The 16502-nt window shown below is 36.3% G+C and overlaps 1 protein-coding gene across 2 annotated transcripts in view; it reads left to right on the forward strand.

Annotated features, from left to right (window-relative positions):
- Positions 1-13615, forward strand: part of RNF217 (ring finger protein 217) — a 114803-nt gene extending 101188 nt beyond the window's left edge. Inside the window, exons 5-6 of one of the 2 annotated variants that reach the window (XM_036024647.1) lie at positions 3036-3107; positions 4502-13615. In XM_036024647.1, coding sequence (XP_035880540.1) covers positions 3036-3107; positions 4502-4545 — 116 coding nt within the window. In that variant the 3' untranslated portion in view covers positions 4546-13615. Of the gene's footprint in view, positions 1-3035; positions 3108-4460 lie in introns of both variants that reach the window. The other variant, XM_028510578.2, reaches the window with a different exon arrangement.
- Positions 13616-16502: the final 2887 nt, after the last annotated feature.

Consider the following 16502-nt stretch of genomic DNA (forward strand, 5'->3'; position numbering starts at 1 on the left):
ACTCTAAACCCTATTTATTAACAGCAATATCATGGGAAAACTAATTGCAAATTTCAGTGTTGAGCTGTAACCTATTTGTAAGTACATATATACACAGAATAACCTAAAAACACAAAATCTTCAATTTTCTTTATTGCTAGTTCATTTCTTTCCAACTTCAGTGCCATTTTCTGGTGCGATGGTTTCTCCCACTCACCAGAATCCTCTTCTCAGATCAAACAGGAGTCGAGTTACGTAACAACCTGTAGAATGGACAGCTTGTGGACACTGTCAGCAGAGAAATATTTTCTCTGTGCCATTTTTTTCTGTTTTATTTGAAAGTTTTATGGTCGACTTTCTGTAAATGGTTTTCTGTGGGCCTATTTTGTATTCCGTGTGTGTACACATGTATCAGGACAAACCTGACAACATACGGAGCAGCTGGCATAAAGATAAGCTCTCCCTCCCACTCGTGTTTCCCCGCCTCCAGCACAGCTGCCGCTAACTCCCGGTGGGCGGAAACGTCCAGGGCAGTGCTGCCCGCCTCTCCCATCTCACAAAAGGCTTAAGGGGTTACTCTGTAAGTCACAAACCTACATTTTTCCTGCCCCATATAAGAAGGAAGATGGATTGATCAGAGCAAAGCCTTCTCACCCTCTCTCCTTGTGTGATACAACCCAGTTTGCTCCCTCCATTTGGGACCACTGCCCCCCAGTGTTCTTGGACAGAGACAGAGAAGGGGCCTGCTCTTCTCTCACAGCTGGGGGATGGGAGCCATGGTCTGCCTTACATGTGGCCTTGTGCCAGCTGCAGATCAGAGGTTCTGCTCCTAGAGAGCAAGGAAGACCGTAAACCGGAGGATGATTGGCAGCCTCTGACATGGGAGTGTCTCACTGGTAAAGAGTAGGCAGATTATTCAATGAATGGTTTTGGGAATAAAAATGACTGAGGAAAAATTCTTCCTTCTCATATAATTCATGCAAATATTCAAAGCATTAAATCAAAGCACATAATGGCAAAGAAAATATAAATCTTTAATTGATTTCTAGATTGCAAATAATTTATATAAACAAAAACAATAGAGCCCCCTCCAATAATATATCTATTTTTTTAAAGGACAAAGAAGTCTGGAAATAAAATTGAAGAAATTGAAATAGCCAATAAACACATTTAAAAATATTCAGTGTTAGTAGTAGAGACATGTAATTTAAAATAAAATGCATTCGTGGACTATTGATTACCAAATATTTTGTCAAGTTAATATTCAGTGCTGGACTTTCATACTCTACTAAATGAATTGGAGATTTTGTGCAATTTTTTTGCAAATAAAAATGATAGTAATGTAAAGAACATTTTAAATTTTTTTGGCAGGCCAACAATGGTTTATTTGCAAGTATAATTTAAAATAGCAAGAAAAAGAGAAAATAAGTGTAAGAATAAATTAGATATGATAAGTGGATATGATGAAGTATTATTTTAAATATTGAGAGTGGTATTTTAAAAGAATCGTTAATGATCTAAGAATAAAAGAGTGTATGCTTCGTCCCTCAAGACAGTTTCAAAAGTAGATGTAAACATATATGAAGCATTGATTGCATGATTGTAGTAAGTTTATTGCTTCCAGAGAAAGAAGGCAGGTAGCTGGATCCTGAACTTCTGTAATGTTTGAAAAAAATCAGTGCTATTACTTTGTAGTCCAATTTCATAGCTATTATGAAAATATACTAATAATTATTTTAAAGTGAAATATGAATGAACTTACTGAGCTACATGTGCAGGAAAAAAACAGACTTTTTAAAATACGCAAGCCAATATATTCTAAACAGCTCAGCATAGCTTTTAGAATGTACAAAATATAATTGTTCAATGAGGTTTAGTATTGCTTAATTGGATTCTGTCATGGTGAAAAATATAAGTAAAACCCAGGGTTAAACATTGTGTCAGTTGAATGGCAATCTTTTTAAATCAGATGTTAAAAACTATATTTTCTATCAGCCTGATTATGGTTCCAACGGGTTCCAAAGACCATTCATTTCTCAATAAAAACATGGACATTTTTGTTTTACTCCATTATGATGCTATTTTTTACATATAATTGGCTATTCTAAATTACTGTCTTTCACTTGCGGAATGGATCGCTGGTTTCTTCTTAAAACAGCCACGCAATTCTACTGCAAAGCCCCTCCATTCCTCCCTCCTCTGTTCTTGCGCTGGGGCTCTGCAGCTGCACTGCTCTCGCATGCCTCAAGATCAAGGCTACTACACAATGGCAAGAAGTTAGTGGGGTTCCAGTTGTAAACTCTGCTGTGTTTGCATGGAAGCAGAGTTGATTATAATCGGTGCGCCATTATTAATTTAGGGAGGAAAAAGGCTGGTTGATGCCATGTGGCCTCTTTGTCTGCATTTAGCCTTGGCACTTGTAGAGTGCTTCCTTTTTAAATTTGTTCAAATGATTCACTTTGATAACTTTCAATGTACTGTAGGTTAATTGGTAGCTTTCTCTAACAATAGTACTGAAACATTCCACTTGTAGTTGTTTATTAGGTGTTCATATCATTAGTTTTATTTGTACGCAAGTGAATAAGTCACTTTTTCAGATGTGGGCTTCAGCAGAAGCCCTCCGTGGCACCTACTAGCTTTCCATTTCGTGAGCCAATTCAGTTTTCGAGACACAGCTCAGAATGTGCCGCTCCTTTCTTAATCTCCCAGAATCTTGAGTGTTGAAAACGGAAGAGATCTAGAGGAAAAGCACACATGGCTTGGGCAGAATAAAGTGAGCCTGTAGCTCTGGGGGTTTTTTCTGTATTTTGTTTTTTGGTTTTTTTGGTTTTGGTTTTTTGTTTTTTTGCTTATGAAGGATAAGTGATTTTTGAAATGTGTGACTAATGTGCCCAGGACTTCAGTGAACCTACTAAACCCCATGTATGTTTGTTCTATACCTGATGTATTTCCTTGGAAAAATATTGCCTTAATTATAACCAGACTTCTTTAAAAGAAAATAACATACACTCTCTGGTATTAAAAAAACAATGCTGATTTTGCCTTTTGTTTTCCAGCTGGAAAATTATTTGTTGCACCTCTAATCCTGGTCCTGGGATTAGCACTAGGGGCCATAGCAGTTGTAATCGGTAAGAAACACTTAACATACCCGAGATGAGAATTCTCTGAGTGCTGTAGAGTCTGAGTGTAAATGCTGTACTGCAAGTCTGTTGTTGAGTGGACATGATATCTGTTCAATGCTCGCTTTAGATAGGCAACTAATGTATGATTTACAGATTCAGAGGCTCATGTTCCATACAGGATGCATTTGTGTGACACTTGCTCAGTCTATGGACACGTTGAACCACGTGTATTACGAAGCATTATTAACCCCCTTTTAACACCAGTATGAATACAACTAGTATTTTAGTGAAAGAGTCCACTGGACTAGAACCCATATTTTCCAATTCTGAGTTTGGGTCGGAGCATCAAAGAAACGATTCTCTGGTACACCCTTGGGTGTTTGGTTTGTTGTGATGAAAGAGTGCCCTGGATGGAAAAAGATACCTTTGGTGTGATAAGAACATGTACCCAACATATACTGAGCACTGACAAGTAGAAAGTGTATCATTAACTCGTATAGTTTATTCATACAAATGTATTAAAATGTATGTTTTAGAGCAGTGGTTTCTCAGACTCTAGCATGCTTTAGAATAATTTGGAGGGCTGTTTAAAGCACAGGTTGCTGGTCCCTCCCCATAGTTTTTGGTTCAGTGTTGGTGCAGCGCCCATGGTTGCCTGGTTCTAAAAATTTCTCAGGTGATGCTGATGCTACTGGTCCAGAAACCACACGTGGAAAATCATTGCTTTAGAGAATACTCAATTAAATGGATGATTGTTTCAATTAGTGGATGGAATTTTCCTCTAAAAAACAACTTTTCATATGTAAAGTTTTATTTGGCAAGTAATTTGCATGTATAAGAGAATTATAATGTAACTAACATTTCAATTACAATGAGTGGGACTTTATATAGTAGGTACTATTATTATCTGCATTTTCCAGTTGAGGAAATTAAGGCTTCCCAGGCCAGTCATAAGTGGTAGAGATGGGAATGAAACCTGACGTTTGGCTCCATGGCCCATGGTGTTCAGTAACACATTAGTGTGCCTGAGAATGAAGTGCAGATATCACAGTGTGCAACTGGTGTAACCAGAGTTCATGAAGAAGACTTAAACCTCAGGTTTGATGGTTTGAGAGAAAATATCCCATCTTTAAACTGGTGTCACTCAGGTTGTTAAAGCAGGGAGAGAGCTAAAGAAAAGTAATGAAGAATGAAATCTTGTAGAAGTAAACGCGCGTAGCATAGGTCTCTTCCCTCTTTTCATCTCCACGTATTGCTAAATAGTGGTTATGTGTAAACCATTCACCAAATAGAAAATTTTCAATTCCATAAGCCTAAATGCCTCTCCTCCTAATGAGCTTAATGTTTTTTAACCCCTAGGTTTATTTGTATTTCCTATCTATTGCCTTTGTAAAAAACAGAGAAAACGATCACGGACAGGTATGCACTGGTGAAATGCAGATGATTTCATCTAACTAAGCTGGTCCTGGTAGGAGCTATACAGAAGGGCACACCCAGCGGAGAGCCGCGTCCTGAAACAGACCGAGAGGAACCCTCCACCATCCGGAGTCCCCGTGGGTCTCTGCAGTCCACAATGCCTCTAGCTCCGATGCACTCCCAACATGGTATCCTGTCCTTCCCTTATACTGATTGCTGCTTTTAAACAATGGTCACTTCTTTACACTATAAACATCTGTACCATAATTCTGACCTTCTTATTGTGTCTTGGAAGAAATTATTTTAGACAAGAACCAGTTACCCTCAGAATTGTCTGAGAGTGCCTCGCCTGAAAATTGCTTGGACTGTCTTTGTACCTGAACCCTCCTCCGTGCCATCCTGTTAGACTTGGTGTGAACAGCTGAAGTCCCAGCTGTTCCAACAAACAAAGCCACTTCTCAGAAGATAAAGGCTCACACATACTCCTGTTCTCATCTGTGGCCCAAGCAGTACAGTTCCTTCATCCTTCAGATGACATACTTGTCAAAAATCTCAGTGCCCGAAAGGGAACTAAAGAAACTAAATTAATAAAAAGAGTCATGAGTTACTGAACTGTATATGTGTAGGGATATGAATGTGATGTGTGTGTGTATAAATATCTGTGTTAAAACGAGGCCCAATAACCCTGTACTTGTCAAGTTCCATGCCTCTATACTATTTTTCCACGTTTTCATAGATATATTTAAAGGTGATGGTTCCTTTGTGGGCGTAATTTGGGAGTGTGCTGAATTAAAGTCGATATAGACAACAGGCTATTTTGATGTTGACCCTTTCTATTTCTTGCTCTCTCTTCCACACACACACACACACACACACACACACAGAAGTGTGTGCCTCATCACCCCAAGGATTATCAAACTTTATAAAAGTGACAAAACTCACTGACTGATTTTTAGCAAATTTTCAAGACCTGAACATTCAGTCTTTTCCAATTTCATCTATTTTGGCATACATGCTTCACTATAAGAATAAGTCCTTTAGGCAAAATTAGTTAATTTAAGTAGCAAGTCTGCTGTAGAGAGAATTGCTGACGCCTTCAAATAATCTTTATTCTGCTAAATTTTTAAACAACTTGTAATTACTGATCATTTTGCTTTAGGTAAAGGTGTAGTATTACTAGCTACCCCACCCTCTTTCTTACCTCTTTATTTCTCTCTCTTTTTAATCTGTCCCCAAGTTTTTCATGAAAACAAATACTAGTTTTGAAACATTTTCCTTATGTTTACTGCTCACATGCATAATAATATGTTGGTATCTTACAGAGGGATAATCTGAAAACAAAACTTTTGTGTTTATAGGTTTATTTAAAATATAAACTGCTTTTGGAGAAAGAAACCAAAAAATGAAGGAAATATTTTCAGGAAGTTTTACCAAGCTGAGATGTCTTTAAATATAAGAAAAGGACAAGTAACTAAATTATGTTACTCCTTTGTTCTCATCACTAAAGTTCATCGTCAGAAAGGAAGTAAAGACCCCTAAGAAGCCCAGTTTTTATTTGTTTCCAATCCTTAAAAATACCTATCTGCATAGACATAGCATTAATTTAATAGCAACCTTGTGTGAATTGAAATAGATTATGTGAGAAAACATGCATTAACATGGATAGGTTGTCTTGTTGGTCTCCAAGGTTTAAGAACATTTATGACTTTTATTTAACCTAAGAAGTTCTTGATAATGAAGTTTACTTGCATAGATAACAAGCCAGCACATTTCCATTCTTTCTAAATGACACTCAGAATAGCTACACTATAGCTTCGGGACAAGACAGTTTCCAGCTAGAGGAGGGTGTACCATGTATGGTTCTGTAATGACATATTACTGAAGCATAACATGATACAAGAAAAAGTGATGTGCTTTAGTCTTACAAAATATAGTTCCTTTCAGTCATCTGTCCATCCATTCATTTGACAAATATTCATTGAGCCTATACTACATGCTGTAGTGTTAAACTGAGAGAAGGAGAATTTCCATCATGAATCCATGTAATTGTGTCATATAAAGTGCTAAATGTTTGTGAACTTGCCTTTCCCAGACTTAGGTGTTAGTTAGACAATATGTGAGTATGATCATTCTAAATCTAATGAATATGTTTATGTATGATATATATTTATGTATATATAATATTTCCATAGAAATATATGGGCATATGTATTATCCATGTATTTATGTATGATATATGTGTATACATATATAATATTTGCATAGGTACATATAAATACAGATGCCACATACATATATACCAACTGACTAAATAATGTGTCCTCTGGTCTTAGATAATCTGTCTTCTTAGGCCATTGTATCTGTCATCTTTGGCCTACTCAGGGATTTTTATTTCTTTCTTTGAATAACTTATCTTTGGGAAATATTTTTATATTATTTGGAAACGTCCCAGTTTCCAGTTACAAAGTGGCATCTGTTCAGTGCAGGCTGCCCCATCACCACCACACAGGCGTGCACCATGGGGCACAGGGCCGTCCTTGTCCTGGAGCGCTGACTTTTTAAAGCTCATGGATGCGTAGCTCCTGGAATGAATTCTAAACTACTTTAGAGAAAGAAACATACACACAAAAGACATATCTTTCTATCCAAAGCTTGTCCTTTTATGTTTTTATTATAAATTTAATATACAAAGGTGGGCAAAAGGAGGTCTACAATTTTTCATATGCAAAATAATACAATAATTAATAAATAATAATACGAGAATAAACTTTTGCATACTTGTAACTGTAAAGCTACTTTTTCCCACCTCCATATACCTTTTGTAAAAAAATCAAAACCATATAGAATTATAAAACACAAATTTATCTGTTTAACTGACCCCTTATTGTCTAGGGGTAGCCACTGGTAGTCATTTGGTTTTTGTTTTTCTGGACACTTTCTACAGATGTACAAGTAAATGTCTGTGTGTACACATATCTGTGTGTATATTAGTTTTGTACAAATGGAATAATAACATTCTTACTGTCCTGTGACTATTTTTATTTTAGTATATATTGGTAGACACTTTTCCATAAGAGTTTAAATAGATTGTCTCATTCTTTTGTAAATTACTACATATCCCACTGTGAAGCTATACTTTAATTTATTTAATCAGTCCTCTATTGAATGGACAAGATTGTTTTACTTCTCTATATAGAGCATCACTGAAGATCCTTTACATAGATTGTTGTCACTTTGTGTTGACATTCCCATAATTTTTAAATTTGGTTTTTATAAAACATTTGTAATAAAATTTTAGTACATTTTCAGTGAAGGAGGTCATAGACATCATTAGTATATTTGATATCTTTTTCTTAGATGAAAAAAGATTACATAGAAGTGCATAATTTTTAAAGAAAAAGCATCTTTTGCAGGATAATTTTACTCCTGCTTAATAGCCAAATACAAATCTGGCCAAAGCATATAAAAGAAAATGAATCTTATTCCAATTAAAATAACATGTAATAAGATGTCTACAAGATATGCAAGAAAGATGCATTGATATTTGGATGGCCTAGTTGTAAAACTTGAGGGATTTAAATAAAATAACCAAATCGGTCACATTTGTCACATTTTTAGTAAACACTATCCATGTTCATGCATGTTGCTGCACAAAGGAACTTAATTCTGCCATTGTGAAAAGTAGGAAGCAGTATGTTGCCAATTATGAACGGCCACAGTTATCCATAGGAAAATAAATAGATTGTATGTAAGGTTTGGTGGTTTGTTGGGATGTTTAAAATTGTGGAATAACGTGAAAACATTCCTCGTACAATGAATCCTAGCCGTTCCCTAAGAACCTCTGACTGTGGAGGTAATGCAGGGGGTCCAACCCTTTGGTACAAACAATATCCTCTTTCCACCCCTTGATTTTCTGATAGGTGCTATTGTATCCTGAAAGTAAAAGAGACAGGAAAACAATCGAAAGATAATTAAATACCAGTCAAGTCCAACCTGATATCCTCAATGGTACTTTCTCGGCAGTGGTGTCCGGAGTCAGTGGTGCCTGTCAGGAGGTACCTGTCCTAACACCCACCATCTCCTGAGTCCCAAAGCCCAAGCTGAGCCTTTATCTTTCAATCCTGCCACCCAAATCTATGGCCCATGGCTCCCCTAACATACCATCAAACCACCACAACCTCTCCCAGTCCCCGGTGACTCTCCCCAACCTCATTTATCTCCACTCCTCTGCCACTCTAGCTCCTGTTGACTAGAAGGCAAGAGGAGGGACAGGAGTGGGTGAAAACTCACTGTGGCAAGTGCAACGCATCAGTATTCCTTCCTGACCTTTGTCAGAGTACAGTACATTTGTCAAGACACCAATCCAGCTTCTCCCTCTTTCTAATGTTTTTAACATTAGACTTTTGTGCTGCCTGCCCAGTTAAATTCATAATTATGTTTTTAAAAACTTAGTGGCCTAAATAATACTAATTTATGTACTTCATTAAGTAACCCAAAATTTTTTTAATAAATTTATGCCAAAAGCCATTTAGATTTTAATTTTATAAGTAAGCTGCACATATGCCTTAATGCGAGTCTTCCCATTGGGTTTGTGTGCTTATCCTTTCCTGTTTGTGGCTGAAATCTATCCCAGCTATTGAAAGTAATTCTTCTTGTGGTCAGCTTTATTTTTTGTGCTAATATCTATTAGTAATATAGCCTTAAAATCAATGCACTTTAAAATATTTGTGCCATTTAAATAATTTGACAGATTTAAAGAAACTGATTACATATATTTGATGGAGGCAGTAGAATGACAGTGTTAGCAAATATGTGTCACTTCTTTAAACCTGGGGTGCAATCTGAAGCTGAAAATTTAGAGCAAGTAAAATATACCTAAAAAACTGTAGCCAAGTTTCTGAAATTATAGTAATCTTAGAAATTGGTATTAGGAGTTCAAACATAGCAAGCAATTAATAAATGTTACCTTATAACCTTGTTAAAAATATTTGTTTAAAATACCAAGTTAATTTCTACTGCAAGTTTTAAATGCATTTTCATATTTCATGAAATCTCTAAAACAAATTCCATTGACTAGAAATAAAAGTAAATGAAAACTGTCACCAATAGCAAGTTTGAGAGTATTTGTTTTTCAAATCCTCACAACATAATTATGGCATTTTCCACCTCCTATGGAAAATAAGTTCCAAAATCCCATTTTTAGTATGTACAATCGCACTTATTACTTTAATACAATTGAAATGATTTTATAGAATTGTCAAGATATGATCTGAACAAAAACAGAGGCCCAAAAGTTGGGGAGTATTCAAGGCTGTAAAATATTATCTATTGGATGCAAATCAGTGATGCAAACCTTTAAAAGAGAAATGCAGTGGAACTCTTTGCAACTGTGGTTCTAAGGATACAATACTTGTTTCACAGTTAACAGTGTGGGGGCTTCCATTGTGCATCACTGCTGGGAGGCTGGTAGCTCAGTTGGCATAACCAAATCCAAGAAGCAGAGTCACAGTAGTGCAAGACTTGTAACTGTCCTTTTGGAGCATTACCTGAAGCTTTCGTATTTCACATACATAGTGCCAATTTTAGAAGCATGTAATTATGCCTGTGACAAACTATATTTTTGTTTTGCCTAAAGAAGAGAATACTGTTTTGAGAATAACAAAATGGACATAAAAGGCAATAAATTATTTTTTAAAAAACACACAAAAGATTGCCAATGCTTTTTCTTCCACTTCCTTTCAGCTCATAAAAATAAATTTCATTATGTGTTTTAACTGTACATTACCTAAATTATGCAGACTTATTACATTAAAAATATTTTTTCAGATCTATCCCACATTTTAGTTACTCCATTCCATCATTAATATAATTGTTTAAGATGAAACAGTTATTTTTTCTATTTAATCGGTATTGTATTTTTCCATTAATATTAAATGACTTTCTTCCCTGCTTGTGAAGTGACACCCTCACACTTCAATGTCATGTTTCTATTTTCTTCTAGATTTCTTGGTTGTCTTAACTTTTTCGCTCTGCAGTTCCCTTCCCATTCTGGCCAAACGTGGCCTAAGCTCTTCTCATGATTAATTCCTTTGACTCTAATGAAATGAAATTCAAACACTGAAAGGACTTCATAATTTGGCAATGGTAGTGAACATAATTTCCTTTCACTTATTTTATCTGTAAATTGAAATGTATCAGGAGAACCTGGACAGAGTTGGAGAACCCTACCCAGCCCTCTGACAAGAAGTTAAATGAATGAGAAGATGTCAGTTGGATAATAGAGCCTAAAATACTCTACCACCAAGCTTCAGGAATTGCTTCACGAATACTTTAAGGTCAATATTGTGTTTGCCTATTAGTTGAACAGCAATCGTGTGTGGACATGCATCCAAGCTTGACACCGAGTCATTCATGATTCATCCAAAATGGCTAAATGTATGTATGGTTTATAGTCTTTGTTTTAGCCAAAGTCCTACAGCTTGGACTGGGGGCTGCATTTATATATATAAGTGTAACATTTGTATATAATACTCAAGCATGAATTCATAATTAGGACTTTTGAACACATAAAATAGATCACATTGACTCCAACTGATATTAGCCCTATTCTGGAGAAATCATTTGTTATTTGCAAATGGTCAACTTCTTCATTGATAGGATTTAGATGTAAGCCACACTCAAGATACACTTAGTATTGGTTTAGTACATGATGTGGGGAAGTCAATCAGCTATTAAAGAGTCCCAGAAATTGCAAAAATAGATACCTCCTTGTAGCTGGCAAGCCACGCTTTCATCAGCTCCCTACAGGGTTGTTCGGTGTTCCCCTCATGCCCCACGTGGGGAAATAGTCTTAATAATCTGGTAAATTCTTAAAAATAACATTCTTTTCATTAACCATTATTTTCTCAGTTTGTCCAAATATACCTTCATTGTTCATTTCAAGTAAATACTACCTAGTATTTTATATAAATATTATGCTTTATGTTCCTTTATAAAGAAAATTCTGGATAAAGTAATGATTTTTTAACAGCTAACTATAAACCCTTTTTCTAAAATGCATTTTTCTAAAAGTTCCATATGGCAATAGTTTACTTTGGTACTTGATCATTGTCATTATAATTAAAATTCTGTAGATGGTATTGAAAAAAGTAAACCAACCTTATAATTTATATGAAACCTAGAACAGTCATTGATATATATCTATGTAGAAATAGACATATAAATCCATTTACTTTGACAAGGACAATCTGTTACAGATTTTTAATATCAAAGTTAATTGACAATCTTGTTGCTTATGAAAGCAATTATTAAGTAGTAAATTTTGAGAGATCACAGAAATAATTTTATGTAGAAGAAATACAAAACAGTAGCATTAAAATGTTATGTTAGCACATTATTTATTAAGATGCCACAATGATTAGTTTATTTTTATTTTAAACAAAATTGCTTATAAGACATTCATGAAACAAATATATTTATATGTATGTATACCTATTGTAAACTGGGACAATTAAATTATTCACATTCACCTTTTTCACAAAGAGTGTAAACTACTAAAATGGAAATGTTTGGATGTTTAATATATTACTATATATTCAGAAATTGCAGTTCTAAGAAATAATTGTCATGTCCTATTTGAAATATCAGAATATATCCCATTTTAATTAAATTTTCATGAGCAATAGCAAATGAGAAGAAATTTTTAATTGTAAGGTGGATGACTTTCACTAGTAGTTTGTTCCAGATCTTGTTCATCATTTCTTTATATTATGATTTTTCATTTTGTGTAAAATTTGCAGTTATTTTCCAAATAATGTGATAATATTTTTGTTTAAAATTAGACTAGTTGAACAGAGATTTTCTTTCCTACATCAATGATATTGGAAAATAAGTAATTTTACTGTAATCTTGTAATCTTGATATCATGTAGAAATCCCTGAAATAAAATTGGAAAGGAAAAATAAATTCTGTTGAAATGAAAATGTTGGGAAATAAGGAGTATTTAGGATCTTAATTTCTTACTATTAGAGTAATCAGCTTCTTATTGCCAAATGATTATTTTGGTGTGTTGGTTCCATGAATTGTGCTTTTAATGTAATGTATAATTCTCCCTGTTTTACTGAAAAGAAATTGGTGAATAAAAGCTAGGGAAACTGGGCTCATTACCATTTTCCAATAGCACTAATGTATAGTTCCCTTTAACCTTTCATACGGTGCTTTGTGTGATGAGAGTATGTAACATTTATATATGTTATCGGTGCCTTATTTTTTTCACTTGACTTTATTTCTTATCTAAAGAGCCATATATTTTTTGTGAGTATTCCTTAGTCCCTCTATTTAAAGCCCTGATGAGACAATGTACCTTTAGGGTTATATATAGACTGCATATTGCTACCTTTCCGCTGTATTATCTCTAGAACAGCAGGTTAGTTGATGTATTTTTCTTAAATTCATTGTTCATTGTTAAGGTGAAGTATTAAAAGTATATTAAACACCATAAATTGAAACCATTATAACTGAAACACATTTTTAAACCACAAAAAAGAATGATGATTAAAGTTTAAAACAGGAGGTAGAATGTCTATCAGTCTTTATCTATAGTTCTTATTAACACACAGTTTCATTGAAAAAAAACATTAAAAATAAAAGAACTTGACCAGATCTCTACAATTTGTCTTTGGCAATATGTTATCTGTCATCGACGTCCACACGGATGCTGAAAGACCATGGTGTTTGCAGTTTATGTGTGGTTATTCATTCACAGTGGGCTGTATCAACATCAAGACATTTTGTATAATATATTATTTTGCTCGTGTTGGTCTTGCTTTTTGTGTTAGCTTTATACAAAGACTAGTTTTGTTGTATTCTTTATGTACTATAGTATATAATTCAACTTTTCATGATGAATGTATAATGAATAATTAAAATAAATCATATGCTTAGAAAAGACAAAGACACAGGCTGTATATGCAAATATGTGTAAATATTTGACAAAAAAAAAGGAAAATAATCTTCCTGCCAATAGATATGTCCTGCTGGACAGGACCTGGAAATTAACAGATTTTTTTTTAAGCAGTGAAGTCAAAAATCTATTACCTCAAGAATTTTCAGTAGCTATGTATCAGTGTACTGCTTCTCCTCAGTAAATGCCCTCTCTCTTGCTGCTGGCGGTAAAAGCACCCAATGTCAGCTCACACAAATTCCAGGGGCAAGTCTTTCCAAATGAATACCTTGTGATATTTTGGAGTCTAATTTTAGACTTTGAAAGGTCCCTATGGCCTTTTATTGTGGTTGGGCTTTCTTTTTATTCTTTTTGTTGGCTGTTTTAGAATGGAAGGGCAATCTTAATTACGAAGTCAGATCTCATGGAAGGACGGAACGGCAGTCTACTAGGATGAACCTGTAACAGGCGTCACCTGTTCTGATGGTCACCGTCTGGCTGTTGTATGGGTGGTGTGGAGCCCTGTGTACTCCTGTAGTGTGTGCAGTACACTATGCTACATCACCCCGCCATGCCTAATAAAGTTTTTAAAAGAGAAGAATCTTGTCTTTCTTCCAATAGATTTGGAATTTAAGGAAATTAAAAGGTTACATTCGAAAGTGTCAAACATTACATGTACATAAGTGAATTTCAAAAGAGTGAAGCCATTTCTGCACTAGATTCTAAGAATGGAGACGCAGAAATGAACAGAAATCCACGGGTGTGCTGTGCTGTTTGGAAGGTGGGCTGTGTTGGCTTCTGTGTCATGATTTGAGGAAAGCGCAGACAACAGTGAAGATCAGTCTGAACATTGTGTGTGGGGTGTGAAAAAGCAGCAAATGCTGTGGAAGTAAGAGTGTAGCTTAGGGTGGTGCCTGCCCCCTAGACAAAGCAAGCTAGACTGGACGCCCTAAACATTAAACAGAACTTCACATATTCTATAATCACCAACAAATTGGTGAATAATTTTTGCCTGTGTTATGTTGGAGACTGTCTAGCAAGAAGATGAATCCCATGAGGTCAGCAATCATGTGTCCCCTGGACCTTCTATAGCAACTAGTAGGCACATCACAGGCGTTGAAATGCTTGTAGAATAAAAGCAAAACTCTTCAGAAAAATTTAGAGATTTTCCCAGGATTCCTCAACTCCAGAAATGATGAAGCCAGGGGTTCAGATTAGTGTTCCTTCTCCAAATGGGCAAGTGCACTACATTTGAATTAACAGAGCAGCAGGAGATGGAAAGAACACTGGAAATAAGGAAAGTTTGGTGATATTCTGGCAGTCGTACAACAAAGGCTTAATTCAAACTCAGTGCTGCTGCCAGCCAGTATGCAGTTTCTTCCCCTGGGCAAATTATGACATCCTCTGAGAAAACAATAATAATAATAATAATAATTCGAAAAAGGGAGATACCCTTTCCCAATTCCAACATTCTTCACTCAAATCTCCAACTCCCAAACACCAACAAAATAAAACAAAAACGAGTCGGAATTGCCTTTGTGCAGAGCAGAGAAGGCCTGTCAGGGCCGGTGCCTGCAGGAAGACACCGGTTGTCCCGCACTGCTAGGCTGATGCTTTCAGGTGCACGGAGCAGGCCTGGGCCAGGTGCATGGGGGTCCACTAGAGGAACTCCGAGGACACTGCAGTGCCTGGATGGAGGGCTCTAAAAGCTTTCCTTCAGGGGAAGCGGGAGCTAGTGCACAGGAGCATCTTTGTCCCCAGCAGCCCTACCTGGCAGGAGATGGATGGTGGGGCTGGGCAGTGGGCGTAGGGGTACGCATTCTGCTTGAGTGCCCAGCGGGAAACAAGCTGCGCAGCATGCTTCCTGCGCGCTGCTCCACACTGGCCCCTCCCCCCCCCCCCCCCCCCCCCACCAGCGGGCCTGCCTGCCTGCCTGCCTCTGCTGTTGCTCCACTGCCTGGACCAGGGACCTGGGGGCGGGGGGCTTTCCTCCCCAATTAGAGAGCATCTGAGTACTTACTTGTGAACAATATAAGACAATTGAGAGGTTGAAGTTGTCTCCTTTACCTCGTGTTTAAGAGGAAAGTAGTTTGTTATTTTTAACTGAAGAATCAATTTTTAAATTAAATTAATTTTATGGGGAGGTTAGAAAATAGTTGCCTGAAGTATCCTGGTTGCATCTTCCATTTGCCAGGTCATTGCCCATAAACGTGGCTGATAGATTTTCTACATCTCACTGAAACTGTAACCCAAGAGAAAAGAAAAAGAGTATTAGATTGTGCAATTATTTATTTATTTTGTTTTTTTTATTTTTTATTGTGTTTTTCCATTACTGTTTATCCTCCTTATACCCCTTTCCCCTCACCACAATCACCACACTGTTGTCCACATCCATGAGTCTTTTTTCCTTTTTGCTTCGTCTCTCTACCACCTAACGCCCCCCCCACCCCCACCCCAGAGCTGTCAACCTGCTCTATCAGTCTGTCTCTAGTCTGCTTGTTTGTTCAGTTTGTTCATTAGATTCCACATATGGGTGAAATTACATGTTATTTGTCTTTCTCTGACTGGTTTATTTCACTTAGCATAATATTTTCCAGGTCTATCCATGCTGTCACAAAAGGCAAAATTTCTTTTTTACAACTGAGTAGTATTCCATTGTGTAAATGTCCCATATCTACTGATCTACTGATGGATACTTGGGCTGCTTCCATGTCTTGGTGATTGTAAATAATGCTGCATTGAACATAGGGGTGCTTATGTTTTCAAATTAGTGTTTTGGGTTTCTTTGGCTATATTCCTGGAAGAGGGATTGCTGGGTCAAAATGCAGTTCCTTTTTAATTTTTTGAGGTATCTCCATACTGCTTTCCATGGTGGCTGCACCAGTCTGCATTCCCACCAACAGTGCATGAGGGTTCACCTTTCTCAACATCCTCACCAGCAGTTGTTATTTGTTGATTTATTGAAGATAGCCATTCTGACTAGTGTGAGGTGATATCTCATTGTGGTTTTGATTTGCATTTCTCTGATGGTTAGTGATGTTGAG

The sequence above is a fragment of the Phyllostomus discolor genome, chromosome 4 (genome assembly GCF_004126475.2).
Source record: "Phyllostomus discolor isolate MPI-MPIP mPhyDis1 chromosome 4, mPhyDis1.pri.v3, whole genome shotgun sequence".
In the NCBI taxonomy this organism is placed as follows: domain Eukaryota; kingdom Metazoa; phylum Chordata; class Mammalia; order Chiroptera; family Phyllostomidae; genus Phyllostomus; species Phyllostomus discolor.